The sequence below is a fragment of the Meles meles genome, chromosome 2, assembly GCF_922984935.1.
Source record: "Meles meles chromosome 2, mMelMel3.1 paternal haplotype, whole genome shotgun sequence".
In the NCBI taxonomy this organism is placed as follows: domain Eukaryota; kingdom Metazoa; phylum Chordata; class Mammalia; order Carnivora; family Mustelidae; genus Meles; species Meles meles.
The window spans coordinates 24,590,333-24,618,021 of NC_060067.1; the positions used below are offsets into that span (position 1 = coordinate 24,590,333).

General features: G+C 44.9%; 1 protein-coding gene across 1 annotated transcript; it reads right to left on the bottom strand.

Annotated features, from left to right (window-relative positions):
* On the bottom strand, window positions 1-27,689 carry TMEM165 (transmembrane protein 165). The gene is made up of 6 exons (XM_045997686.1): window positions 27,247-27,689; window positions 17,889-18,114; window positions 6,368-6,543; window positions 5,633-5,815; window positions 1,645-1,750; window positions 1-798 (listed from the first exon to the last, which is right to left on the bottom strand). The coding sequence occupies exons 1-6, from the start codon at window positions 27,451-27,453 to the stop codon at window positions 722-724; spliced, it is 975 nt and encodes a 324-aa protein (XP_045853642.1). The 5' UTR covers window positions 27,454-27,689; the 3' UTR covers window positions 1-721.

The following is a 27,689-nucleotide window of genomic DNA, read 5'->3' on the forward strand; positions in this document are numbered from 1 at the left end:
TCTGGTCATACCGCTTTTATTTACACTGTATCTATGTTACATTGTTTATTCAATATAGAAAAAATATGAATACACTCATAGTATTCCCTTTTAATTTAGTAATTCCACATTGTCAAATATTGACTGTTTTTATATTGGGTGTCCTGCCCAATTTTAAAAAAAGGAGAATGGACCTGGCAAACAATTCTTATAACAGTAATACATTATTCATTCTTAAAAAGAAAAACCAATTTTTAAAAGTCCATGATTACACTGCTTTCTGGCTTAAGGAACTACTTTAAAAGCTAAAAATTCATTCCTCCCAAGAAAAATTTTAAGGCAAATATCTTAAAACACTCAGTGATCCAGGAGAAAACAGATCTTTGTCATTAAAGGGGTCGGTGCTGAAAGAAAATCAAGGACAGACCCCATTGTACAGTGGTTCTGTGTATTGTTGTCCTACCAGAAAACCCCAAAATACTAAAAAAAAACAGTGACCATATGAACATAATTGTGCTGGAGAAAAGAAAAAGCCACACTTAGATATCAGGTTTCTTAAAAATCCATGTTGCAAATAGAATCAATGATTACTTCTTTTGGACATCATAATTTCATTAAATGGGTCAAACTCGCAAATCAATGCTACAAAATACAGTCTTTTCTGTCACTTTTAGTTATAATGTACACTATGTACATAAACAGTTACCTATCTTAAACAAAATACAAACGAGCAAATGGCTTATTAAAAACCAGAATCGGGACTTATAAACAGTGCAGAAAATGCAAAGGCCAAAAATACGATGCCTCCTATGATTGTCACTGTAAGAGAAGAGAAAAAAAGTGAAATAAGGCAAAATTCCTCTATGAGGGACCTCAGATGTTGCCCATTATTCTTCCAATCTCTTGAACTAACCTTGAAGATAAACTAGAATCTACACTCAAACCACACTTCCCCAGCAGAGAATACTACAGACGCCTGACTGTGCAGTCCTCATCCATTGCTTCTCCAGCACTGTTTCCAGAAACGACAATTATATTAAAATTGAGATTGTGCTGACAAGCAGCAATAGAACTCTAACTTCTCTCAAAACCCAGTTATTTAAGAAAATGTTCAACAGCCTCTGACAAGCAAAGAGACTTTTTCTATGCCATTTTAGGCCCTTTCAGCTACACAGGAACTCTTCAGTGGAATCCATAAACCGTCTCCACCTATGAATCCCAATCTTACAAAACACACTGGGAAGGCCTGGAAGTTTTATTTCCCACGTGATGATTTTTTTTTTTTTACTTAAATACACTGATAAAAAGTGACTATAAATGCGATAAGGCTTTTAGATGAATTTGTATTTTACTGAATCTATGCACGCAAAAAACAGTCCATGTGTCCAACAGCAGCGGCGATGAACGAGACCTCTAGGAGATCATCGTTGCAGAGACCAACGGTACTTCAGAAGTAAAAACTTAAACTCCCCTTTCTCTCTCAGTAATTCTAGAAGTTAAAACAAATGGTATTGTCTTTGTAATTTAAAAAATAAAAAGGGGTGCCTGGATGGCTCCCAATTAAGCATCTGATTCTTGATCTCTCGGTGAATTCAAGCCCCGAGTTGAGCTCCATGCTGCGTGTGGAGCCTACTTAAAAAATAAATACATAAACCAAAGACTTACCAGTTCTGACAGAGATTTTTTGTGCGATCATTCTTCCTCCAATCACTGCCAATCCGGTGCATAAGCAGTGGCCCACTGTCCCGCCCACTGCTACGCCGAACGGGTCCTGGAAGCAAGTATAGTAACGTTCATTTGAAAGCAACTGAAATGGTTACCTGAGAACGGGTAGTCACTGAAAATGGAGAACAACACCACAGCCAAAAAATAGCTCCATGAGTTCAATTGTATAATTTATGAAAAGTGTAATAGCTGCTCGAAGGGATATGTTCCAGCTACATCTAGGAATAGAGCTACAAGTGGCAGAAATGTTTCTGAGATCGAAATAACGCTAATACAGCCTTGCCGCCGCTGCCGCACCTCATTCACGGCGCTGCAGAAGCTCTTCAGTGACCAGTGCTGATGGGACTCCACCGAGACCTCTTCCCCGGGTGGTGCCTGCTATTCTGAGGAGACGAGATGAGCCCTTACAGCACAGAGCCTGCCTGCCTTCTCTACTCTCCTCGGTGCTTTAACTCCGTGCCGGGAACATCGTATTCATGCAGTCAGTGCTTGCTTCCAGCACAACGCGGAGGTGCTCAGACTGGGAAGCCCAGCCAGAGCTTTCCAGAAAAGCAAGCCCTGAAGAACAAGCAGGAAGTGACTTTGTTTTGTGGAGGAGAGAACATGCTAGGAGGCAACAGGCCACCGATAAGAGACGACTGCAGATCCTGTTAACATAGAACATAACATGGTAGAGGTCAGCTCGTGAAGGACCCTATCTAAAAGCTTAGAATTTGGACTTTTTTTTAAAGATTTTATTTATTTGACAGAGATCACAAGTAGGCAGAGAGGCAGGCTCCCCACTGAGCAGAGAGCCCGCCACGGGCCTTGATCCCAGGACCCCGAGATCATGACCTGAGCCAAAGGCAGAGGCTCTATCCCACTGAGCCACCCAGGCACCCCAGAATTTGGACTTTTTAAGACACTGGTTGTTGTTTTGCCGGAGAGTCACAGAACAGGTTTACGCTTTAGAAGTCTGGTGCAGAGAGGGAACTGGAAGGAAACTAGAGGAGAACAAAATTAAAGGTGAGGTGGTCAAGGGAGATGCTATCGCCTGGACTGGGGAAGGAGACTGGAAGCAGAGAAAAGCAGGCAGATCTGGGAATTTTAGGAGGCATAAGTGATCTGCCTTAGTGGTAAGGGAGTGCTAGGTGTTAAGGAAGAGAAAAATCAGGCCTGACATCTGTATTTCTCACCCACAATTCTCTGGACGAATTACAAGACCAGCATGACTTAAAAAGTCAGTGGAAGGAATGAAGAAGGGGTTTATGGGTGCTGACAGGAGCTAAGAGTGGAGAGGTTCAGAAGTCAGTTGAGTTCAATGTGCGTAAACAGAGAGAACGACCCTGAGAGAGAATACAGCCAAAGGAGAGCAGCCGTGAGGGGAGGACAGTGGCAGAGCGGCCCCAAGAAGCCGGCGGAGGCAGCCAAGGCACTGAGCCTCCGAGATGAGCCCCCACCGTGGGGCCGCCCCGCGCCTGCAGGGAACACTCAGCCCCACGGCCACAGAGCCGGTGAGGTCAGACGCTGGGGACCAGTGGCTTTAGAGAGCAAGAAAATGGACCAACTCTCGTTTCCCCTCAGAGCAAAGCCCTTTGAGACCGGGGGGAGTGGGGGGAGAGGGCGGCATCTGGAGAAGTGGAACTGAGGGAAGCAGCAGAACTCTCACATGAGAAAAACTCGCGCATGCCAAAATGCTCACAAAATTGGGCTGGGAGAAAGCCAAAGATTTTAGCAACCCAGTGGGGACATGGAGGGGGGTGCGGATGTGGAATGCAGCAGGGACAGCACTGCCACTGAGAGAGGGCGGGACTGCGGCGTTCGGATTCTGCACGTTCGCCCTTCTCAGCTGGCATCCTAAGATGGGGCCATTCTGCGGGAAGGTGATGCTTGAAAAATCAACAGATCAAGTACAATTAAACGGTTTCTTCGATACAGCAGTTTTCAGTCTTTGTCATTTGCAAAATTTATTTGACCCAGGAACCTGGGAACCTTATCCCCTACCCTTTTTTTTCCCAAGCTTAGTACCTAATTAACATCTCAAAGGACGCAGTGTTGGAAGCAGAAATAAAGTTCAGATCATGGCTCAGTGGGTTGGGCCGCTGCCTTCGGCTCCGGTCGTGATCTCGGGGTCCTGGGATCGAGTCCCGCGTCGGGCTCTCTGCTCGGCAGTGAGCCTGCTTCCCTCCCTCTCTCTCTGCCTGCCTCTCTGTCTACTTGTGATCTCTCTCTGTCAAATAAATAAAAAATTAAAATAAAATAAAATGAACTGAACTGCGTTTCGGCATGGTTTGTATAAAAAATTACCAAAAAAGTTAGGAATGTTAAGGGACCAAAACCAGAACACCCGTACATCTGCTCCTAAAGAGCTCACTACGTGTCCCCACAGGGCTGGTGGCTGATGGCGCTGTGGCAGGGCCCCTGCGTGCCTTCTCTGCTTCATCCACACAACACCCCATGAAGTAGAGAAATGCCCCATCTTCAGACAAAACGGGGTGCAGTAACCTGGTCACACAGTGGAAGACTCAACCCTGGTCAGCACGCGCCAGGCTGCCAGAAAGCAGCGGGACTGAGGGAACCCGGGCACAGTGGACCCGGACCTTTCATAAGGCCCTCTGTGCCACACAGATGACACTGTTAAGAAAAACGCGGTGATTTCTTCCATCATGACAGCCCACCACCACCAAAAGCTCACTTACTTCCACGTCCCAATCCTGGCCATCTGAAAGCCAATAAAAAGGGCTAGAGATCAAAAAAATACAGGGCACGGCCATTATGGTGACATTTTCCAAGAAAGTTTTAAAATACAGGACCTGAGTGAAAAACTGAGCTTTTTTTTGTTTTTTTTTTTTAAATACAGCACTTTTTTGCTTCTGGCCTGGCCGGACTTCAGCCCTGTCCCGGCCTTTATCTTGTTTGAAAGTGGGGCTGATGTTAAGGAACTTGTTCTTTTATGGCAGGTGTCCCCTAGGAGCTAAGGACACCTTCAAATCAAGCTTGTTATCTAAATCCTACCATTGGGTAAAAAGTGTAATTTAACAGATATAAAAAAGGCCCTGTATCCGTTAAGATCAAGAAGAGACTGAGAAGGAGCAGCAGCGCCGCTTTCCGCCACCGCCTCCCAGGACATCTTAATAAACCTGTGTGAGCGGTAAGACGCCTCATGCGAAACTAATTCCTCCCAGAAGATTAAAATTTTAAAAACAACCTCCCCCAAAGCTATCTTTTAAATAAGTGGCATCTGACAACTACAAGCCAGATCGAGAAGGAAACGCTAGAGGGCAAGAGCCTCAGCTTCCGGTCCCCGCCCCTGCTACCAACTGGCTTATCTTCAGACAAGTTGCCCAGTGTCTGCCTCAGGTTCTGCATCTCTAGAGCAAAGGACAGGACAAAGTGATCGGAAATCTCTTCTAGTTTAGCACTCAGGCCTTAGTATTCAGGGACTAAGATCCGCGAAACTCTACATCCAGAAGCAAGTCAAATGTGACCGCACTCGTCAGAGGCAAGCACTGGGAACGTCTCAAGCTGCCAACGCAGAGCTACCCAGAACTTCGTAAATAAATGAACTTCCCCACACTGGACAGTTAGGCTGTTGTTAATGTTCTACTGAGTGTTATCCTGTAAAGTGACCCCCACAACACTACAGGTCTAAGGAGAGACAAAACCAAGTCAAGGCAACTGCCCCAGTACCATTTTGGCAAAACCAAAGGGAAGAAGATCAACAAGAGAAATCTAAAGACGCCAGGTCAGCCAGGACACAGAATGCCATCTGATGCGGAAACGGGACACGGACATTTTAAAGAGAATCCGGATGATTAGGTCCAAAACAGTCCAGCACATGAAGCAGTCCCTCGGCCCAGAATGACCGTCCAGGGTCCTCTGGAGCAAAGTAACATCGTTACGCTTTGTCTATTAATCCAGAAGCGGCCGTTTCTCAAGTATCACTCACCTCTCTGGCTGCCAGAACAATTGTTGTTAGTTGCGAGCGATCACCCCACTCCGCTAAGAATGTTAACGTCAGAGCCTGAACAAAGATGGGCGAGATAAAATGCAGCCATCTCTTCTGAGGTATCGTCGTGCTGGCTCCTGTTTCAATGTCTCCTGGTCCGTTTAAGAGCTTGGTTCGTTGAAACTAAATTTTTAATAAAAGAAGAGAGAGAGAGTAGCAGATTAATCCCAGGAAGCAAATCAAAATAGTACAAAACTACTTACTCTTTCTTTTAAAAAGCGTTTAGATTTTATGGACTATGCTCCCAGAAACTAAAACTACGTGACCCCAAACTTTTCTTCTGAACCTCTCACACACAACGACAAACACTATGCTCTCAATTCTCCCATTCCTCTGCCGCAAAATCAGGACTTACTGCTCACTCGTCCTCCTCAATGCTGCGGAAGACACGTAACATACAAAGCATAGTTCCTGCTTCGCGGGAGCTCATCACGAAGGGAGGAGCCTGCCCACACGAGCTTGGCACTCGTCCCGGCGTCCGTGCTCACCACAGCCCCACTCGCCCCGAGCCCCAGCACGGACAGCTCTGAGATCGCAAACCGAGCGCGACAAGCCATCTCTGGGTGGCCCGCACACATCACACAGGGAGGGACGGCCACTGACGAACCTCAGGGCAGTGAGGGTGCTTAGCTGAGTGCTTTTTGGGTCCAGATACTTTATACTGCCATGACTTACTTCCTCGTCCTTTTTCTTTAATTCCGCTTGAACTTCTTCCAGTTCCTCTTGACCTTCATCTGGACTCATCTTCAAGCCTTCTCGAAGCATTCGAATGCCAAAAATGGCAAATAACGCCGTGGAAACATAGTACGTATACACCCTGGGGATGACGGTGGTGGCGTAGCCGAACAGAACTGGAAGAAAACGCAGCAGTGTGTCCAGTGAACGAGCATGTGCACAACCAACCCACGCAGTCGTGCACTTCAGGAATCCTGACTCAGCCCTGGTCTCAGGGCGCCTGGGTAGCTCAGGTCATGACCGCAGGGTCCGAGGACCAAGCCTGGGTCTGGCTCCTGCTCAGCAGCAGAGCTGGCTTGAGATTCTCTCTCCCTCTCCTCCTCCCCCACTCACACAGACTCTCTCTTTCAAATAAATCTTAAAAAACCCGAACTTTGTTCTAAAGGAAAATGGTTCAAATGAGAAGCTCATCTAATACGTATTAAACCTTAAATAATTCCACTTCTTTCCCTCCACCAATTCTGGATGCTTCGATCATGCCAGTGGTCTAATACAATGAAATCAGCGGTCCGGTCCGGCTGAAGATGGCACGTCTTCCACGGGGAGATGACGAGCTCCTCTCCAGGCACACTCAGCCAGGCACTGGCTTGCCACGCGTCATGCTGGGCACAGTACTTCAGGAAGAAAGTTAGCACTGATGCCCTCGGAGGATCCTGAGATCCTGTAACCTGGAAGCTGGATACCACCTTCATATGTAATTGATATTTCTTCATCACGGTTCTTTAAATTACAAACTTCAATAGTGAAACAGCACGACAAGATTCTCATGGTAGGTATGATTCCAACTCTGCTCCTTTTGAACTACTTGAATTAGATCTTATAAAAGAAAATTCTTATACATGTATTAAAATACCATTTACAGCAGACTCAAATTTATTCAGTACCATTCTTTCCTATCGTTAAAAAAGAGGACAACTGTAGAAGTTACACAAAAAACTATACTTGGAACCATATCAAGAGCCCAGATCCCGGGCGCCTGGGCGGCTCAGTGGGTTAAAGCCTCTGCCTTTGGCTCAGGTCATGATCCCAGGGTCCTGGGATTGAGCCTTGCATTGGGTTCTCTGCTCAGCAGGGAGCCTGCTTCCTCTCTCTGCCTGCCTCTCTGCCTACTTGTGATCTCTGTCTGCCAAATAAATAAATAAATGAATCTTAAAAAAAAAAAAAGAACTCAGATCCTAACTATGAAACACAATTATATCAGTATTATCAGTTCAGTATTTAAAACTTAAAAACTATGCAAAGGCCAGAGGACGTTTCCATACACATAATAAATGCAATTTTTTTTCTAAAGATTTTATTTGACAGAGACAGCGAGAGAGGGAACACAAGAGCAGGGGGAGTGGGAGAGGGAGAAATGGGCTCCCTGCTCAGCAGGGATCGATCCCAGGACCCTGGGATCAAGATCTGAGCTGAAGGCAGACACTTTAACTGACTGAGCCACCCAGGCGCCTTAAATGCAATTACTTCTACTTCACACACTCTTTTTATAAAATGAGGAAAACACTTAAAATCTGCCTGAACATCAAGTGTACAAACACATCTGCCTGAACATTAAATGTATAACCACATCAAATGTATTCCCAGTTCGCTACATGACAAAACTGGAAATTTTAAACCCTGTTTAGAAAGACATCAAGTGTACACTTATGTGTACCTGTTCTAATTTTACGTGTGAACATGCCTATCTGCATACATGCGTGTGCACATACACGATACATCGATTTTCCAGCTGCGTCCACTGAAACAAGGCCACCAAGCAAAGATACATCAGGAACGAGCCCACTTCACAGGCGACCCTGGTTTCTCACGGCGCTCCTCTGGAAAAGGCTCCTCAGGCAAACAGCTAACTCCAGGGCTGGGCAGACGGGCACAAGCTACACCTGCACTACCTCGTTAGAGGGGAAAGAAGCGCGAGCAAAACCAATGATGGGCGCATGACACGAGGACCAGGAGCCGGCCTGCAGGGGCTCTCAGCAGTCGGATCTGGGACAATTTAAGCAATATAGTTAAGTCATTAAAACCCACTGAAGGGGCGCCTGGGTGGCTCAGTGGTTTAAGCTGCTGCCTTCGGCTCAGGTCATGATCTCAGGGTCCTGGGATCGAGTCCCACATCGGGCTCTCTGCTCAGCGGAGAGCCTGCTTCCCTTCCTCTCTCTCTGCCTGCCTCTCTTGTGATTTCTCTCTGCCAAATAAATAAATAAAATCTTAAAAAAAAAAAAAAAACCCACTGAAACCGTGAATTCCCCAGTTTTACTGACAACACGTAGACAAGCCCGTGGGATAGGAAGGAGCTCTTAGCACAGTGTGCCGGGGCCCGTGGGAAGCGGTGACAGGGCCCCAGCACAAGAAAGCCACCGTTCTGCAGTCATCAAAGGAACGCTGACATCATGTGACAATCAGCCAAACAGCGAGGACAGAGTATCCGTATTGTCTCATAGTGTCCCCTTAAAGACTGCATATTATTTGCAGGGAAAAAGATACAAGAGAAATCCTGACATCAGTGAGGGACAGAGGGACATCATGTTCTCCCAGACGTGACACTCTCAAGGGACAAACAGCTCCTATGTCGTATTCTGGTCAAGAATGCACAATCTTAGGGTCGCCTGGGTGGCTCGGTGGGTTAAGCCTCTGCCTTCAGCTCAGGTCATGATCTCAGGGTCCTGGGATCAAGCTCCGCATCGGGCTCTCTGCTCAGCAGGAAGTCTGCTTTCCCGGCCCCCTCTCTCTTTGTCTGCCTCTTGGCCTACTTGTGATCTCTGTTTGTCAAATAAATAAATAAAAATCTTAAAAAAAAAAAAAAGAATACACAATCTTAAAGCAATCACGAGAAAACAGACAAACCCAAGATCAGAAATCCATGAGAAGGGGAGGGGGTGTATTGTTTAAAAAATATATTAATATTGTAAAACATGAGGAAAAGCTGTGGAAGTATTTCAGATTAAAAGACTAAAAAGAACCAAATGTAATACTTCCCTAGACTTGCTCCTCTACAGAAGGGGAAAAACTGCTATAGTTTCAGGTCGACTGCTGAAGACAGGGCTGGTAAAGCATGCACCACTCTATCCATGTATATAAAGCTATGTATAAATTATGTGTATATGTACATTCTTACCTACAGAGCATGTATAGGTCACATACATTTATAAATACATAAATCATGTATGTACATACACATTCATAATTTTATTTAGATAGGGACAGGTCACAAACACTAAAGCAAATGAGGTAAAATGTTAACAGTGAATCTGGATAAAAGGTATATAGGTGTTTGTACTGTTTTATTTATGCAACTTTGTAAGTTTAAACTATTTTCCATAAAAGCTTTATATTTAAAAATGGAATGTAGCAAGCCTCTTTAAGTCTCCTAAACTCAGTTTTCCTTCTATCTTCAGATAATCTAAAAACAAAACAAAACAAAACAAAAACCCTTGATACTTCCGGACACTTCCGACGCCATCTTTTCTGCCTCACGTCTCCAGAGAGCGGAAAACTACCTGGCGTTACAACTTTTTCTTCTTCCGGTTACTGTCCCTGTATTTCCTCCTGCTTTGGAAACTCTCCCTCAGACACTCCAGCACTTTTGCTCTGGGAATAGGGAGACGTTACTTCTCTTTAAGCAAGGACTTTGCAACAAGTCGAACAGAGCTGCACGTCCCGGTCCTTCTACACCTTGGCGATGTGGAAGTTCCCAGAAAAATCCCCTGGAGCGGAGACAGAGATCTGGGACTGGCCGACTTTCAGGTAATGATGCTGAGAACACTCCGCATAAGGACACGGTGTGAAGGAGTGGGGAGATGGGCCAGGAATAAAACCGTGGGGAATAGGAATATTCAGTGGCACAAAATTTTCCCCCAGAGAGACAGAAACAGAGTAATTATCCTGTAAACCCGGGGCGACATGCGAGCCAAGAGAATAGAAAGGTGGGGACGGCCAGGAATGCGGCGTGAGGGGCTCGCGGAAGTGAAAACTGGACTCCAATGAGGCAAGTTGATCACTGAAGCCTTTCCGAGGGTGTCAGAAGCAGAAATCGGATGATGCATGGAGGAGGAGTGAGATGGGCGAAAGGGGAGGAGGGAGCAGCAATGAAACCCCGAAGCACACAGGGCTATACCGCGTCGTGGAAGGGCCGAGATCGGCCGGGTGAACCCCCGCAGCGAAGTGAGGGGCCTGCCTAGCACCGAGTCCTCCAGCAGCGTCTGACAGAGACAAGACCTACAAGTGCAAAGCTCCAAACCGGGACTGACCCAGGGATAGACAAAGAATTCCCAAGGGGACATGATGACTACTTTCTCAAGGAATTTCCCAAAGTCTGACTTCTCTTTCCTAAAACTCATTTGCCTGAAATGTGCTTCTCATTAAGGAGTCAGTCACGCTCCCCTTTCTCTCGTCCCTTCTTCACTTCCCTTCTGTCCCCGTTACGCCCAGCTTTCTAGGGTGCATCTCCCCACATATGGAAAAATATAGACCCTCGGGCAGCAAAGAGGGGGGCCTAAAACCACTGGGGTCCTCAATCAAGGCATCATAAACCAGATACGAGGCTTTGGGGCTTCCCTGTCTTATGCAAGTTTCTGGTAAGGTCATGACATCAGAAATAATGGCATTACGTTTCCTGGAACTAACACTCGTGGCATTAGAAATACGGAGTTTCAGCCTTGGCAGGAACGAGTTTCCACTGAGAAATCCTGCCTCTTTCATTCCCAACCACTGCAAATGAATGCCTTTTCCCTAAGGCAGAGTCTTGTTACCACAAAGCCAAGAGAGCATCAGAAGACAACACCAAAGCCTGTGGGGTCTCCTCTCGCCCCAGTGACACACTCCAAGCAGGCTGCCGTGCCTAATCCACCCCCAACCATGCGCCCAATCCCCCTGCCCACTGTCCGTTTTAAAAGAATTCTAAAGCAGATGGTTGTCATGAGGTGTGTATCACATTCATTTCACTTCAAAAACCAAGTCAAATGACGTCAGACAGAAAGCAAGCCCAGCCTGGATGATTTACTGTTCACCTATTAGAGCCACTACGGCAGGTCAGGTGGTAGAGGGTTTCCACAAACTGAACGAGCTAACTCTGCAGCTCCAAGGCCTGGCAAAATGTATTCAAAATATATAATGTGATAGTTTTTAAAGAAAACCCCTTGTTGGCCGAAGTACATTGAAATGAACAATATTTCCATTTTCTCGATCATTTCCAAATACAGCCAGTTAAACAAGGTACTTCTAAGGAAAAGACTAACATGTATAAGAAGAGTCATTTGATAAATTTCAGAGCAACTCTTTTTGGTATACTTGATGGTTTCCAATTCTCTGCTTTCAACAAAATCAAGAGCAGTATTTAAAATCTTAGTGTTATTGCCAGCTGGTAAACCATTAAAAATTATTCTGATGACAGACTAGTGTATAATTTTTAGCCTAAAACTCAGGAGTCCAATGAACTGAGTACAGTTGTAACAAAATTTCTCACTATCTACTTATTTATGTCAATAAAATTTCCCCGCCTTTACCTCTCTATTAAAAAAAAATAATAAAGATTAGAGTTGAGGCTAAACCTTTTTTTTTTTTTTTTTAAGATTTTATTTATTTATTTGACAGAGAGAGAGATCACAAGTAGGCAGAGAGGCAGGCAGAGAGAGTGGAGGAGCAGAGAGCCAGATGTGGGGCTTGATCCCAGGACCCTGAGATCATGACCTGAGCCGAAGGCAGCGGCTTAATCCACTGAGCCACCCAGGTGCCCTGAGGCTAAACCTTTCTTCATTTAGTCAATAAAAATATTCATCCACAGACATATAAACTAATTTAAAAAGAATAGTTCTGGGGCGCCTGGGTGGCTCAGTCCGTTAAGCATCTGACTTTTGATGTCAGCTCAGTTCTCAATCTCAGGCTGACGTCAAGCCCCACACTGACCACCACACTGGGCACAGAGCCTACTTAACAATAAACTGTTCAATCATTTCATTAAGAGATGCATTTCCAAATCTGAAAAAATGTTTTAGGTAGTGTGATATACTAGCTAAATTATGTAATACAAATGTATTTACTTTGTGATATATTTTGCTTTTAATCAACTGTGCACTATTAATAACTGTAATTTAATCTATAAAAAATATGAACATTTGGAGACTTACAGAAAACTGTCAGTCTCGGGTACCTGGGTGGTTCAGTGGGTTAAGCCTCTGCCTTTGGTTCTGGGATCAAGCCCCGTATAAGGCTATCTGCTCGGCAAAGAGCCTGCTTCCCCCCCACCCCCGCCTGCCTCTCTGCCTACTTGTGATCTCTGTCAAATAAAAAAATAAATAAATCTAAAAAAAAAAAAAAGAAAGAAAGAAAGAAAACTGTTAGTCTCTTTTAAATTCAATTTATGGGGGCATCTGGGTGGCTCAGTTGGTTACGCCTCCGACTCTTGACTTCTGATCACGTTGTGATCTTAGGGTTTTGAGATCAAATCCCACTTCAGGCTCCGCACTCAGCAAGGAGTCTGCTTGAGATTCTCTCTCCCATCACCCCCCCGCATCTGCACACTCTCTAAAATAACTAAATCTTAAAAAAAAAATTTCCATTTGTATGCATATTCGTGCAGCAGATGACAGTGTTGAACGAGCTAAATCTGAACAAGCAAAATCCATAAAAGGTTTTGAAGCACAAAGTTATAATCATTTAAAAAATAAAATTCTCTGGTATTATTCAAACTCATTCCCAACGCATGACTTCACCAACAACTCGCTCCACTTTTCCTATATTCTATATCGAAATTTGTTTTCGAAGGAAAAATGTTTTTATTATGAATAATGCTAAAGCAAACTTCTAAAATATGAGGAGATTATTTTAATCAGTAAAATATTCATGTGTAAAAGGTTTAACAGGACATAAACCTTAACAGGCGTCCAAGCAGCCAAAAACGGAACTTTGCTCTGTACTTGAACTAGCTTCCGTGCGAGGTCGGAGAGGTGCGGAGGGGTGAAGGACCCAGCGCCTGCAACACTACACAGACTGCAGCCCTCCGAGGGAACTGGGAACTCGGCATGATCGTCTCCATTTCACAGATGGGGCGCTGAGGCTCGCAGGTTAAGAACTCATCAGCAGGCCACTACCGGCAGTCAGGTTCCCACCCAGGCCTGACTCTCAGGGGAAAGCTGTTTTCCGCCCAGCTGGGTGGCTTGGGATGGCTTCTGAAACAGAGACTCAACTATGCTTCATGATTTAATGTTAAGCTTACTTTCTCATGGTCTAATTCTTTGAAAAACTGAAGCCGATACAATAGTAACACAAACTGGGAATCTAAGAACATTTCATCCCCGTATTACGATGGGTAAGAACAGCTTAATCAAACACAACAAACTGAAAATGACTCTTGTTACTGATTACCATATGTCCTTCAACAGTTACTGCTTTCCAACATGCCCTTGAAATGTCCTGCAATCTATAATCCCCTGTTGTGACTTGACTTCTATTTCTAAGAGATCAGACAGAAGCTTACCTGGACTGAAACAAACAACACCCTACAAGGGTATACACAGCCAAACCAAGGATAAAAAACTAGCAAATAGGGGTGCCTGGGTGGCTCAGTGAGTTAACCTATGCCTTCGGCTCAGGTCATGATCCCAGGGTCCTGGGATTGAGCCCCACATCGGGCTCTCTGCTCAGCAGGGAGCCTGCTTGCCCCTCTCTCTGCCTGCCTCTCTGCCTGCTGGTGATGTCTGTCAAATAAATAAATAAAATCTTAAAAAAAAAAACAAAACTAGCGAATAAATGAGGAGTACGGTTCTTGGCTGTGACGAGCTGAAATTTTTTTATATTACTGTGTTATGTCAGTCACCATACAGCACATCATTAGTTTTTGATGTAGCGTTCCATGATTCATTGTTTGTGTATAACATCAGTGCTCCATGCAATCCGTGCCCTCCTTCATACCCACCACCAGGCTCACCCATACTTCACCCTCCTCCCCTCTAGAGCCCTGTTTGTTTCCCCAAGTCCACAGTCTCTCATGGTAGGTTTCCCCCTTCATTTTTCCCTTCCTTTTCCTAATGTCCTCCATGCTATTCCTTACGTTCCACAGGTAAGTGAAACCATATGATAATAGACTTTGTTTGACTTTTAGCATAATCTCCTCCAGTTCCATCCATGTTGATGCAAAAGTTGGGTATTCATCCTTTCTGATGGCTGATATTCCATTGTATATATGGACCACATCTTCTTTATCCATTTGTCTATTAAAGGGCATCTTGGCTCTTTCCACATTTTGGCTACTGTGGACATTGCCGCTATGAACACTGGGATACAGATGGCCCTTCTTTTCACTACGTCTGTATCTTTGGGGTAAATACCCAGTGGTGCAATTGCTGAGTCACAGGGTACCTCTATTTTTAATTTTTTGAGGAACTTCCATACGGTTTTCCGAAGTGGCTGCACCAACTTGCAAACTCCCACGAACAGTGTAAGAGGGTTCCTCTTTCTCCACACCTTCTAGAACACTTGCTGTTTCTTGCCATGTCGATTTTTGTCATTCTAACTGGTGTAAGGGGGTATCTCAGTGTGGTTTTGATTTGAATCTCCCTGATGGCTAATAATGATGAACATTTTTTTCGTGTGTCTGTTAGCCATCTGCATGTCTTCTTTGGAGAAGTGTCTGCTCATGTCTTCTGCCCATTTTTTTGCCTTGATAATCTGTTTTTTGAGTGTTGAGTTTGTGAAGTTCTTTATAGATCTTGGTATCAGCCCTCTGTCTGTACTGTCATTTGCACAGCTTCTGCCATTCCGTGGGTTGCCTCCTTGTCTTGTTGACTGTTTCCTTTGCTGTGCAGAAGCTTTTGATCTTGATGAAGTCCCAAAAGTTGATTTTCCCTTTTGTTTCCCTTGCCTTCAGAATCTTGAAAGTTGCTGTGGCCGATACCAAGAGGTTACTGCCTATGTTCTCCTCTAGGAGTTTGATGGATTCCTGTCTCACATTGAGGTCTTTCATCCATTTAGAGTTTATCTTTGTGTATAGTGTGAGAGAATGGTCCAGTTCCATTCTTCTATATATAGTTGTCCAATTTTCTCAGCACCATTTATTTTTTTTTTTAAGATTTTATTTATTTATTTGACAGAGAGAGATCACAAGTAGACAGAGAGGCAGGCAGAGAGAGAGAGAGGGAAGCAGGCTCCCCGCTGAGCAAAGAGCCCGATGAGGGACTCGATCCCAGGACCCTGAGATCATGACCTGAGCCGAAGGCAGCGGCTAAACCCACTGAGCCACCCAGGCGCCCCTCAGCACCATTTATTGAAGAGACTTTTTTCCACTGGATATTTTTTCCTGCTTTGTCGAAGATTAGTTGACCATAGAGTTGTGGGTCCATATCTGGGATCGCTATTCTGTTGCACTGGTCTATGTGTCTGTTTTTGTGCCAGTACCGTGCTGTCTTGGTGATCACAGCTTTGTAATATAGCTTGGAATCGGGCAACATGATGCCCCTAGCTTTTTCAAACATTTCCTTGGCAATTCGGGGTCTTGTCTTATTCCATACAAATTTTAGGACTGTTTGTTCCAGCGCGTTGAAAAATGCCATTGGTATTTTGATTGGGATGGCATTGAAAGTACAGATTGCTCTGGGCAGCATAGACATTTTCACAAAGTTTATTCTTCTGATCCATGAGCATGGACTGTTCTTTCATCTTTCTGTGTCTTCAATTTCTTTCATGAGTGTTTTGTACTTCCTAGAGCAGAGATTCTTCACTTGGTTAGGTTTATTCCAAGGTATCTTATGGTTTTGGTGCTACTGAAAATGGAATCAATTCTCTAATTTCTCTTTCTACAGTTTCATTGTTAGCGTATCAGAAAGCAAGTGATTTCTGTACGCTGATTTTGTATCCTGCCACATTACTAAATTACTGTATGAGTTCTAGTAATTTGGGGATAGAGACTTTTGGGTTTTCCACATAGAGGATCATGTCATCTGCAAAGAAAAAGAGTTTGACTTCTTTGCCAATTTGAATACCTTTCATTTCTTTTTGTTGTCTGATTGCTGTTGCTAGGACTTCTAGTACTGTGTTGAACAACAGTGGTGAGAGTGGGCATCCTTGTCATATTCCTGATCTCAGTGGGAAGGCTCTCAGCTTTTTACCATTGAGAATGATACTCACTGTAGGGTTTTTCATAGATGAATTTTATGAAGTTGAGGAATGTTCTCTCTATCCCTATACTCTGAAGAGTTTTAATTAGGAAAGGATACTGTATTTTGTCAAATGCTTTTTCTGCATCAATTGAGAGGACCACGTGGTTCTTGTCTCCTCTCTATGTCTTCTATCGCATTGATTTGTGAACGCTGAACCCCCCCTTGCATCCCAGGGATAAATCCCACCTGGTTATGATGGATAATCCTCTTAATGTACTGTTGGATCGTACTAGCAAGGATCTTGTTGCGAATTTTGGCATCCCTATTTATCAGGGATATTGGTCTCAAATTCTCTGGTTTTGGGATTAAGGTAATGCTGGCCTTATAAAAAGAGTCTGGAAGTTTTCCTTCTGTTTCTACTTTTTGAAACAGCTGCAGGAGAATGGTTGTTATTTCTTCTTTGAATGTTTGGTTGAATTCCCCAGGGAATCCAACAGGCCCTAGACACTTGTTTTTTGGGAGGTTCTGGATCACTGCTTCAATCTCGTAACTGGTTATTGGTCTATTCAGGTTTTCAATTTCTTCCTGTTTCAGCCTTGGCAGTTTACAGGTTTCCAGGAATGCATCCACTTCTTCCAGGTTGCTTAATTTATTGTCATACAGCTGTGGATAATAATTTCTGATAATTGTATTTATTTCCTTGGTGTTAGTTGTGATCTCTCCCCTTTCATTCATAATTTTATTAATTTGGGTCCTTTCTCTTTTCTTTTGGATAAGTCTGGCCAGTGGTTTGTCAATCTTATTAATTCTTTCAAAGCTTCTAGTTTCATTAACGTGTTCTACTGTATTTCTGGTTTCTAATTCATTGATCTCTAATCTTAATTATTCCCCTTCTCATGTGTGGGTTAGGTTTAATTTGTTGTTGATTCTCCAGATCTTCAAGGTGTAAAGACAGTTTGTGTATTCAGGACTCAGGACTTTCCTATTGTTCTGAGGGAGGCTTGGATGGCTACATATTTCTCCCTTAGGACCACCTTTGCCGTATGCAGTAGGTTTTGGATCGATGTGTCTTCGTTCTCATTGGTTTCCATAAATTGATTAAGTTTTTCTTTGGTTTCCTGATTTGCCCAAATATTCTTCAGCAGGATGGTCTTTAGCTTCCACATGTCTGAATTTCTTCCAAACTTTGAAATTTTAACTTTAAAAGTACAACGTGGTTTTTCGCAACGTACGTAACTGACACCATTTTCTGTTCACTAAAATCTGGAACTCTGTCACCCCAAGTGCACCTGACTAGCTAGTCAATGACTCAATGCCCCACACCATGCTTTCTCCTTAATTCAATAAAGTCATGAGGAGGAAAAAAGCACACTCACCTGATAAGCACGTCATTAGGCCCAAGGCCAGCATAGCCCCAGCCAACACCGTCAGCCGATTATAGCGCATTGCCATGATGGCTGCTATAAAAAATGTCTTATCACCCAGTTCAGATACAATGATAACTGATATGGCAGCAACAAATGCATGGATAAATCCCAAATTCGTCTGGGTAGCTGGATCTTCTTTAATGCCATGAACCGGGGCAGCTGGTGTAAATCCTTTCTGAAATAAAAAAGATACATAATCTGTATCAGCTATTTTTGGGAAAAAATTGTTACTTAAAATTCTTTTATTTTTGGATGTGAGTTAAAGTTTTTCTGTCATGGTCATTAACTCACTGTCTAAGGACTCTGAAAGCCATTTATAATGACCCAAACCTCTAACTGATGAATGCTACAATGCAGATCCAAGTATAATTCTGCAAAATAATTTTCCTAAGGAGACCAGCTATAGCCAAATATTAAAATTACTTTATTTTCCACGTATTTGAGACTTAGTTCTTAGCTATGTCTCATTCAAATTTTTATTTGTAACTTGAGTGGAAGAGTCAGATATGTTTACCAAACATTCAAGTAACAGAAAGTAGAGAGAAGTTCCTTTAACATTTTATAGGACAAAATAGGATCCAGAAAGTTCTCAACAGGCTAGAGCAAGAAATGGCTCTAGCTGTCATTTAATATAGCTGGATATAAAAATACATAAAGAATTTATAAAACACCCCAAAAAACCCCAATAATCTGATTAAAATGGGCAGAGGACCCGAACAGATATTTTTCCAAAGACATCCAGATGGCCAACAGCCACATGGAATGACACGCCACATCACTCATCATCAGGGAAATGCAAATCACAACCACAATGAGGTACCACCTCACACCTGTCAGAATGATTAAGATCAAAAAGATAAGATACGAGTGTTGGTGAGATGTGGAGGAAAAGGAACCCTCGTGCACCTGGTGAGAATGTAAACTGATGCAGCCACTGTGGAAAACAGTACGGGGGCTCTTCAAAAACTTAAAAATAGAACTACCCTACGATCCGGTACAGGGTATTTACCCAAACCAAACAAAAACGCTGACTTGAAAAGATCTATGCACTTCTATGTTTACTGCAGCATTATTTAAAATAGCCGGATAGGGAAGGAACCTAAGTGTTCACCAACAGAAGGAAGATATGGTATTTTCTCTCTCTCTCTCCCTCTCTCTCTCTCTCACACACACATACACACACCAATAGAAGAAGATACGGTGTTTTCTCTCTCTCTCTCTCCTCTCTCACTTTCACTCACACACACGCATGCAATGAATATTACTCAGCCATTAATAAAAATGAGACCCTGGGGTGCCTGCATGGCTCAATCCGTTAAGCATTTGCCTTGGCCTTTAAGCATTTGCCTTGGCCTCACGTCATGATCCTGGGGTCCTGGGATCAGGGCCCCGAGTCCGGCTCCCTGCTCAGTGAGAGTCTGCTTCTCCCGCTCCCATTCCCCCTGCTTATGTGTGCTAATACATACATAAAATCTTTCCAAAAAATGAGATCTTGCCATGTGCAACAACATGGATGGACCTAGAGGGTATTATGCTAAGCGAAATCAGAGAAAGACAATAACATCTGGTTTCACTTATACGTAGAATCTAAAAAACAAAACAAAAAAGCAAGCAGAACACAGGAACAGACTCGTAATTACAGGGAACTGATGGCTGCCAGAGGGGTGGGGGTGGGAGGACGGGCGAATGGGGGAAGGGGAGTGGGGATACAGGCCTGCAGCTAAGGAGTGAGAGCATCCCGGGAATGAAGGGGCCAGCCCAGGGAATACAGCCAACGGTGCCGTGGTGACAGACAGTAGGCACACCTGTGAGGCAGCGTGCACACAGAGCTGTCGCATCACCATGCTGTGCCCCTGAAACTCACGTAACGCGGCGTGTCAACTACACTTCAATAAAAAAAGTTAAAACTGTTAAAAGCTGTACACATACAGAGCTGGATAGACGATGGTACTATACCAGTGTCTAAACATATCCTAGGAGGTGTCATGTGGTCTAATAAAAAAGACAAACCGAAGTCTGGGGGGCACTAAGGCCATTTGAAGCTGAAAATGTGACCACGCTCAAACAAGCAAGTACTTGAAGTACTTTTTAACAGGTAGTGACAAGTCCTTTATTCTGTGCTGCCCAGCTCTCACCCAAAGTCCTGCACGGTTCTGGGGCACCACCTTGGAGAAGGCCCCGCCCCCTGAAGATCATCCCAGACAGAAGAGGCTCTCAAGCTAGGGGGTGGCAGGCTGTTGCGAGGCCACGACCAGCCCATGTCACCTAAGAATGTTTTTTATAGAGGCATCTGGGTGGCTCAGTCATTAAGCATCTCCCTTGGGCTCAGGTCATGATCCCGGGATCAAGTCCCGCATTGGGCTCCCTGGTCCTCAGGAAGCCTGTTCTTCCTCTCCCTCTCCCCCTGCTCGTGTTCCCTCTCTCTGTCTCTCTCTCTGTCAAAAAAAATCCTTAAAAGAACGTTTTACATTTTTAAAGGGTCATGAAAAATAAAAAGAGGGATGGAAGAAGGAAGGGAAAATTATGCAACAGAGACCTTAAAAACCTAAAATATTACCTGGCCCATTAAAAAAAAAAGTTTGCCAACTCAGGCTCTAAAACAATCAAAGAAAGGATGAGAAGAGGCCTATGTCCCCATGGCCGCAAAAACTCTGCGGGTCTGTATCTACACTGTGGGGGTCCCAAGAGGTAGAACTAGAAAGTCACAGGTGCGAGCTTTAGGGGGCAGATTTTGGCTTACCCCAGAGAAGAGTTCTCCCCCAAGAGAGCCATGTGAAGCCATATTGGATGGCTAGAGAAGGCAGTCAGTTTCCTCCTCTGTGTCAGAGTTCCAGAGAAGAGAACCTCCCCTCCCGGGACATGCACTGTGTCAGAGGTCCGCCACCAGGACCATTTGGTCTCTCAAGGGTCTTTACGCAATGTCCAGAGACGCTGCTGCTGTCACAACTGAGGGTGACCTCCTGGCACCTGGCAGGCGGAAGCCACAGGTACTGTTATGGACAGGTCGCCATGCACAGGACGGCCCCAACCTCCACAGCAAAGAATTACCAAACCCAACACATCTCTAGTTCCCAGGCTGGGAAACTGTGAGCTAGACAAATCACTTCTGCATGTCTCCTCCTGGCCTAACAGCCAAGCTTTAATTAACTTTTAAAGCCCATGAGTCTCTAGAAACCTAAGAGAAGAAAAAGAGAAAGAAACCCCCAAAACACAAGTGATATCTGACAGGGTAAAAAATAGAAGAGTTTTGATTTACAAAGGTCCTAGTCAGAGATGTCAGAGTTAAGAATAAAATTCTAAATGCTTAGCGTGCACAGCATTCCTCAACTCACGACATGAATGTGGGTCCCAATTCCACTTGTTTTACAGATCCACCTGCTGATCTGTGAAGATCAGTTATCAGACTAGAGCTCTGAGCTAAAAATTGGGGCAATTTAACATTATAGAAAATATTTGATGTTAGGACTAAATCAAAAGGCAGCCTTGGAAGCCAGCTCTTGATTAAGCAAGTACCATTTTAAGAAATTCTTGCTTTCGTGGGCACCTGGGTGGCTCAGTTGGTTGAGCGACTGCCTTTGGCTTAGGTCATGATCCTTGAGTCCCAGGATGGAGTCCCACATCAGGCTCCCTGCTCAGTGGGGAGTCTCCTTCTCCCTCTGACCCCCCCACCTCGTGCTTTCTCTCAAATAAATAAAATCATTTAAAAAAAGAAACAAAGAAAGAAATTCTTGCTTTCTCTCCATGACCATTTTAGCTCCATCTATGCTGATGATCCTTCAAAGATGAGCTTCCTTTCTCTTCAAATACCCTAGATCATTAAGCATCATTAAAAAAAAAATAAGCACTTCAACTTGGCTCTCGTTAATGCAACCATTTTCCTCCTGTATGAAGGAATTTCACTGTAAAGTATTTAGCATCTGAAATCCAAGAACATGTTTAGGAATAAATATACACCATTTACGATCAATTAGCTCTAAGCTCAAAACCAGAAAATGTTTAAGTTTAAAAACACGGGGAGCCATACTACATATTCTCGTGACCTTATAATTCCCAGCCATAAAGCCCCGGCTTTATTACTCAGCCTGTCTGTTTCTCTGTGAAATGACGACAAAATAAAACTTGCCTTGCAAGGACAACAAAACAAAAACGACATATCCTTAAAAACTTGCTACATACACAACACAAGAAAATCAACCTGCAGCTTTTATCATATATTAGGTTAGTCTTGGATATCCAAAAAGATAGTGTTAAATCACCAACCACTGTGATAAGAATTTAAAACCGAAGCATCAGGGTATTATGGAGGTTGATTTTTAAAATTTAAAGTGCTAATAACGGGGTCAGAAAATGATCACTGGTTGTCAAAGGCCTAACTGCTTACAGTATGCTGGGAGCATCTCCTTTTTCTAATTCACCTTCAGGGTAACTTGCAGTGGTTTAGTGTGTGGCTCTGGTATCAGACTGCCCGGGTCCACAGCCAAGGCCTTACCACTTACTGGACGACCTGGGGCCCGGAAGCTTACCTCCCCGTGACTCAAGCTGCAGGGCTGCTGCGAAAATTAAATGAGCTCCCACACAGAAAGCTTTAGGATGATGCCTAGCCACACAGCAAGCACTCCGTAACAGTTACCACAGTGCACCACAATGACCAGTTTCATCCTTGTAAAACGAAGTTGGTTCGTTATGGTACCTCACTAGCGACGAGCCTCACGTTCCCTATGGAAGGATGGGCCAGAGCAGCAGCATCGAGCAGAAAATAATGCAAGCCACAGAACTTACATTTTCTGGTAGCCATGTTTTAAAAACGTAAAGTTATTTTTAATAATATTTTACTTAATCCGACATAGCCAAAACACTACTCTGGGAACACGGCATTCCTTTTTTCCCACACGGGTGTCTACCTACTCAGCACGCCCAGCTCACGCACGTCCCCACATAGCCCTAAGCCACAGTTTTCCAGTGAGGAAGGATGGCCACGTGGCTCGGGCTACAGTTCTGGGCAGCGCCACACAAGAATCTGTTAAGCTTCTGATAACCACCAGCCTTCAGTCACGCAGTCCTACTGCCCTTCCTACCTCCTTTTTCTGATTCGCCTTGGCTCCTCAAGATCGAACTGACACAGAAGCCCGTAAGCAAGGCCTAGCCCAACGCCTCCCACCCCAACCCCCTGCGATCCTCAAGAGAAAGTGAACGCATTCCGTGGGCACGGCAGGTACACGCCTGAAGCGAAGTTTACGACAGGAGCCCTAGGGGAGTTCATCTCTCTGTATTAGAAGCATGTGCAAATGTAATGTCATGTGTAGTAACAGAAGACAAAGTAACTAAATGTCCATCAACAGGGAACTGGTTAAACAAATGGTAGCTCTGTGTTGTGTATCAGAATGTTTTCTAAAACAGAAGAAAAGTGGGGCGCCTGGGTGGCTCAGTCGGTTAAGCTGCTGCCTTCGGCTCTGGTCATGATCCCAGGGTCCTGGGATCGAGTTTGGTGGTAGAATACTACCACCAAATTCTGTAACATAATGATCACTTCATTTGACACGGCAATCATGAGTAAGACAAGAGTCACCTGACAGCCCATCTTTGCTATAAAGAGGCTAGAACTGAGTGGCTGGAGTTGGGCAGGATGGAGCAGGAGTGCAACCTCATGAAAATGGAAAAGATGTTTATAAAACTATCGCACAGGTAGTGATCCGAAGGGGCACATGCACCCGAATGTTTATAGCAGCAATGTCCACAATAGCCAAACTACGGAAAGAGCCCAGATGTCCATAAACAGATGAATGGATAAAGAAAATGCGGTATATATACACAATGGAATACTATGCAGCCATGAAAAGAAATGAAATCTTGCCATTTGCAATGACATGGATGGAACAAGCGGGTATTATGCTGAGCAAAATAAGTCAATCAGAGAAAGACAAACATTATATGATCTTTCTGATATGAGGAATTTGAGAGGCAGGGTGGGGAGTTGTGGGGGGTAGGGAAGGAAATAATTAAACAAGAAGAGATCAGGAGGGAGACAGACCATAAAATACTCTTAATCTCACAAAAGAAACAGGCTTGCTGGGGTGGGGGGCTAGGGAGAGGGCGGGTGGGTTATGGACACTGGGGAGGGTATGTGCTATGGTGAGTGCTATGAAGGGTGTAAGCCTGATGATTCACAGACCTGTACCCCTGGGGCAAATAATACATTATATGTCAATACAATAAATAAATAAAATATTGCACAGAAGGCCTTCTAATAGTTCAAAGATAATAAATAAAAGAAATGCCAAGAAACAGTAAAACAGAAATACAGTAACGAGAATTTGCAGTAGGTGAGGTAATAGGCTTTTGTGGCTTTATCAACTGTGCTATGCAACCAGAGCGGTTCTGTGGATGTCCAGAATACGCAGCTAATTGTAAAGTGCCCTCTCAGCTCCCTCAACTAAATGGACCTAAGGCTTCTTGGATTACATGCTTTGCCCAGGGAAAGAAAAAGAAGAAAAAAACTAAGTAAATCACTAGAAGCATAAACTGCATAAATGAAAGGATCTAAGTGACCAACAACTACTCTTCCCATGGGTTTGTAAACTGGGGTTTATTTGTAACTGTCAGTAGAGCGTGAACCCCCAACTTTTTTAGCTGATTATAGGGGGAAAAAAACCAATGTAGAAAGCCCTGTCAGAAGTTCAGTCATCTTGCTTCAAAGTATCCTGAGGTACAACTTTTTCATGATACATCCTACATGTGAATGTCTACCAGTGAAGGAGAGATTCCTCCCCCTCCATTTTCAGAAGTCCACTCTCACACAGTGGCACGAAAAAAAGTAAATTTAAATAACCTACCCTTTTAAAAGCTACTGGGTGTAGCTGCAAAGCAAATTGGTTGAAACTTCCAGATACCCAGCAACAATCAGCCCCTGCTTATATAGTTATTAAATTGAACTCTGACCATATCTTACTTATAACAGGACAAAAAAAGCCAAGGATCCTTAAATTACATAGTTTAGAAAACATGAAAGAAAAATCTCTCCCAAAATGCTGTAGCACCCTAGAGAAAAAACCTGAGCCTTATCAAAACGTTAGATGAAAATATGACTAAAACAAGATAATCAGATTCTACCACAATATAGAGCAATTTAGAATAAATTCCTATCTTTGGGCGCCTGGGTGGCTCAGCGGGTTAAGTGTCTGCCTTCTGCTCAGGTCATGATCCCTGGGCTCCTTGCTCAGTGGGGAGCCTGCCACTCCCTCTGCTCGTGCTCTCTAACATGTAAATAAATAAAATCTTTTAAAAAATAAATAAATTCCTATCTTAACCACCAAGAATACAGCTGACCCTTGAACAATGCGGGATTAGAGGTGCTGGGCCACCACCTCCGCAGCACACAGTGGAAAATCTGCACAGAACTTTGGGCTCCCCCAAAACTGAACTGCTAATAGCATACTGTTGACAGAAAGGCTTACCAATAACATACACTGTTATCAATTAGCACATATTTTGTATGTGACACATATTTTACACTGTGTTCTTATAATAAAGTAAACTAGAGAAAAGAAAATGTTACAATCATAAGGAGAGAAAATACATTTACCGTACTGTATTGAAAAAAACCCCACGTATTAGTGGGCCCATACACTTCAAACCCATTGTTCAAGGGTCCACTGTGTGCCGAAATATTTAAGACGAAAATCACATTATATTGTGCCTGTCCCCTCCCTTCCCATCTCCAGTTTTAAAGACAAGGATCCTTAAGTCCACGTAAATACAGTCACAGCACACTGCTGTCTTTATTTTACAAGGCTAGATTTTTCCTAGCTGCCTAAAAAGGTATTATTAATAGCCACACCTACCACTATTTATATCTCAAAAATCACTATGTGACTAAAACTATGATGAAAGGCCTGGAATGCTACATTCAAAATCTCCCTCACTCACAAAGTTACTTAACCAAAAGTAGTCTAGTTTGAAAATAATGAGTTAATGACAGATAATGATCTTAAATGACACAAATCTAAAGGATAAACACTAAGAATACATTTCATGAATCAGCATTTTAGTTCCATTTCAGAAGTGGAAATGGCTACCCGGGTCAGCTGAGCCCAGGAGTGACGGGCAAGAGAGAAATGACTTTTAACTAGGAAGTTTTAGGGACGTCTCCAACGAGTAGGTATCTGCTGGTTCTGGAAAGGTGGGGATGGTTCTGACAGCCCGCCCCAAGCTCAGGAAGCCTTTTTAGGGAGGCTCCCTGCTGGGGAGACGGGCCACAGAGTACATGGCACATGTCCAGTCTGAGTGGTTTGAGTGCTGCCTATGAGCAAGGGAGTGGTGTCCAAAAAGCCGGAATGCTGACTGGGGCCAAATCAGGAAGAAATCTCAATATCCGGCAGGAGAGGATGGACCGAAGTCGGTATGCGGGGGCAACTCACTGAGGGTTTCTGAGCAGTAGGAGAGAACTCCATTCCGGAAAGATTCCTTAGGCGGTGTCTGGCTAAATGCAGCCTGCCTGGGCGGAGCGGGAGCGGCGGAACCGCAAACCTCTCCCACGAGAAGAGACCCCAAAGGCCTCAATTCAGGAATCCTAACTGGAAATGGGGAGAAAGCTTTCTGGCTACAGGGAAGGCATTTAAAAATGCCGCCGAGGGTCTGCACACAAGCGACTCAGTGATTCTAGTAACGTAAATTAAGACGTTGATAAGACCAAAGGACCGGGTTCTGGTATGCTTGGGAATTTAGTTTTGCCATCCCACACCGCCGCAGCACTCTGACTGGTTATTCCTCTGCATTCCCGAGGGCTACTTCAAGCAAGCCAGAGCACGTTTTTAAAAAAGTGAGAGTCACGCTTCATAATCCACATACGTTGGGCAAAACACACAGGTCGTGCAAAGCTGAATCCGGGGAAGCGGTCTGGGACGAGCGGTTTCAACACCGAAACGTCCGATGCTGCTATCCTCAGGGAACACGAAAAGCTTCCCAACGTCCTCGGTGAAAAACTTCCTACCCGGGACGGGTATCTGCCGCTCTTGAGGACACGGCGGGTCATCAAGAAGCCCATCCCCCGGCAGCAGCATCCCGGCGCCCCCGGGCGGGAGGCTTCCCGCGGACGCCGGGCTGGGCGCTCCCTTCCCCTCCCCCATAAAGAGCCGGGAGAGGCCCGGCCCGACCCGGGGAGAAGCGCCCTCCACCGTCTCCACCCGCAAGAAGCGGCGGCGGGCTCCCCTCCCCCTCGCCGGCCGCCGGGGCCGAGCACGGCGCTGCCGGCGGCCGCTAGCCTGGTACCCAGCGCACCGGCTCCGCAGCCAGTCCGGCCCGTCCTGCTCACCTCGGCCCGGGCTGGCTCGGGGCCCTGCACGGCCGCGGGCTGCGGCTGCAGCTGCTGGGCAGGCGCCGGCGGTTCCTTGTTCCGGTGGCTAAGATCTTCGTCGGGGACGGAGCGGACGCCGGTCGGGGCCCACGGCAGCACGAAGAGCAGGAGCAGAAGCAGCTGGGGCGCCGATGCGCGGCCACTCCCCCGGGCCGCCGCCGCCATCCCGCCGGCCCAGACGGCCACGCACGGGCGCCGCAGGAGGAAGTGCCGGCGACGGGAAACGTCGACCCCAAGACGCCCCCGCAGTGCGTCCCTCACGCCTCGCCGCCGCCGCCGCTCAGTGAGAAACCGACACCATGCGGGAAGTGGCAAGGACGCGCGAGCAGCTCAGAGCAGGCCGGCGTCCGCAGCGACCGCCTCGGTCCTCCCCCTCTCCCTCGGCGGCCACAGGACTCAGC

Excerpts from the sequence above, each read along its gene's own strand:
- TMEM165 (XM_045997686.1), bottom strand. The coding sequence starts at position 27,453 with ATGGCGGCGGCGGCCCGGGGGAGTGGCCGCGCATCGGCGCCCCAGCTG. Across the intron at positions 5,816-6,367 it reads TAAAGAAAAAGGACGAGGAA|TTTCAACGAACCAAGCTCTT; the intron begins GTAAGTCATGGC and ends TTAAAAATTTAG. Across the intron at positions 799-1,644 it reads AAAAATCTCTGTCAGAACTG|TGACAATCATAGGAGGCATC; the intron begins GTAAGTCTTTGG and ends CTTCTCTTACAG.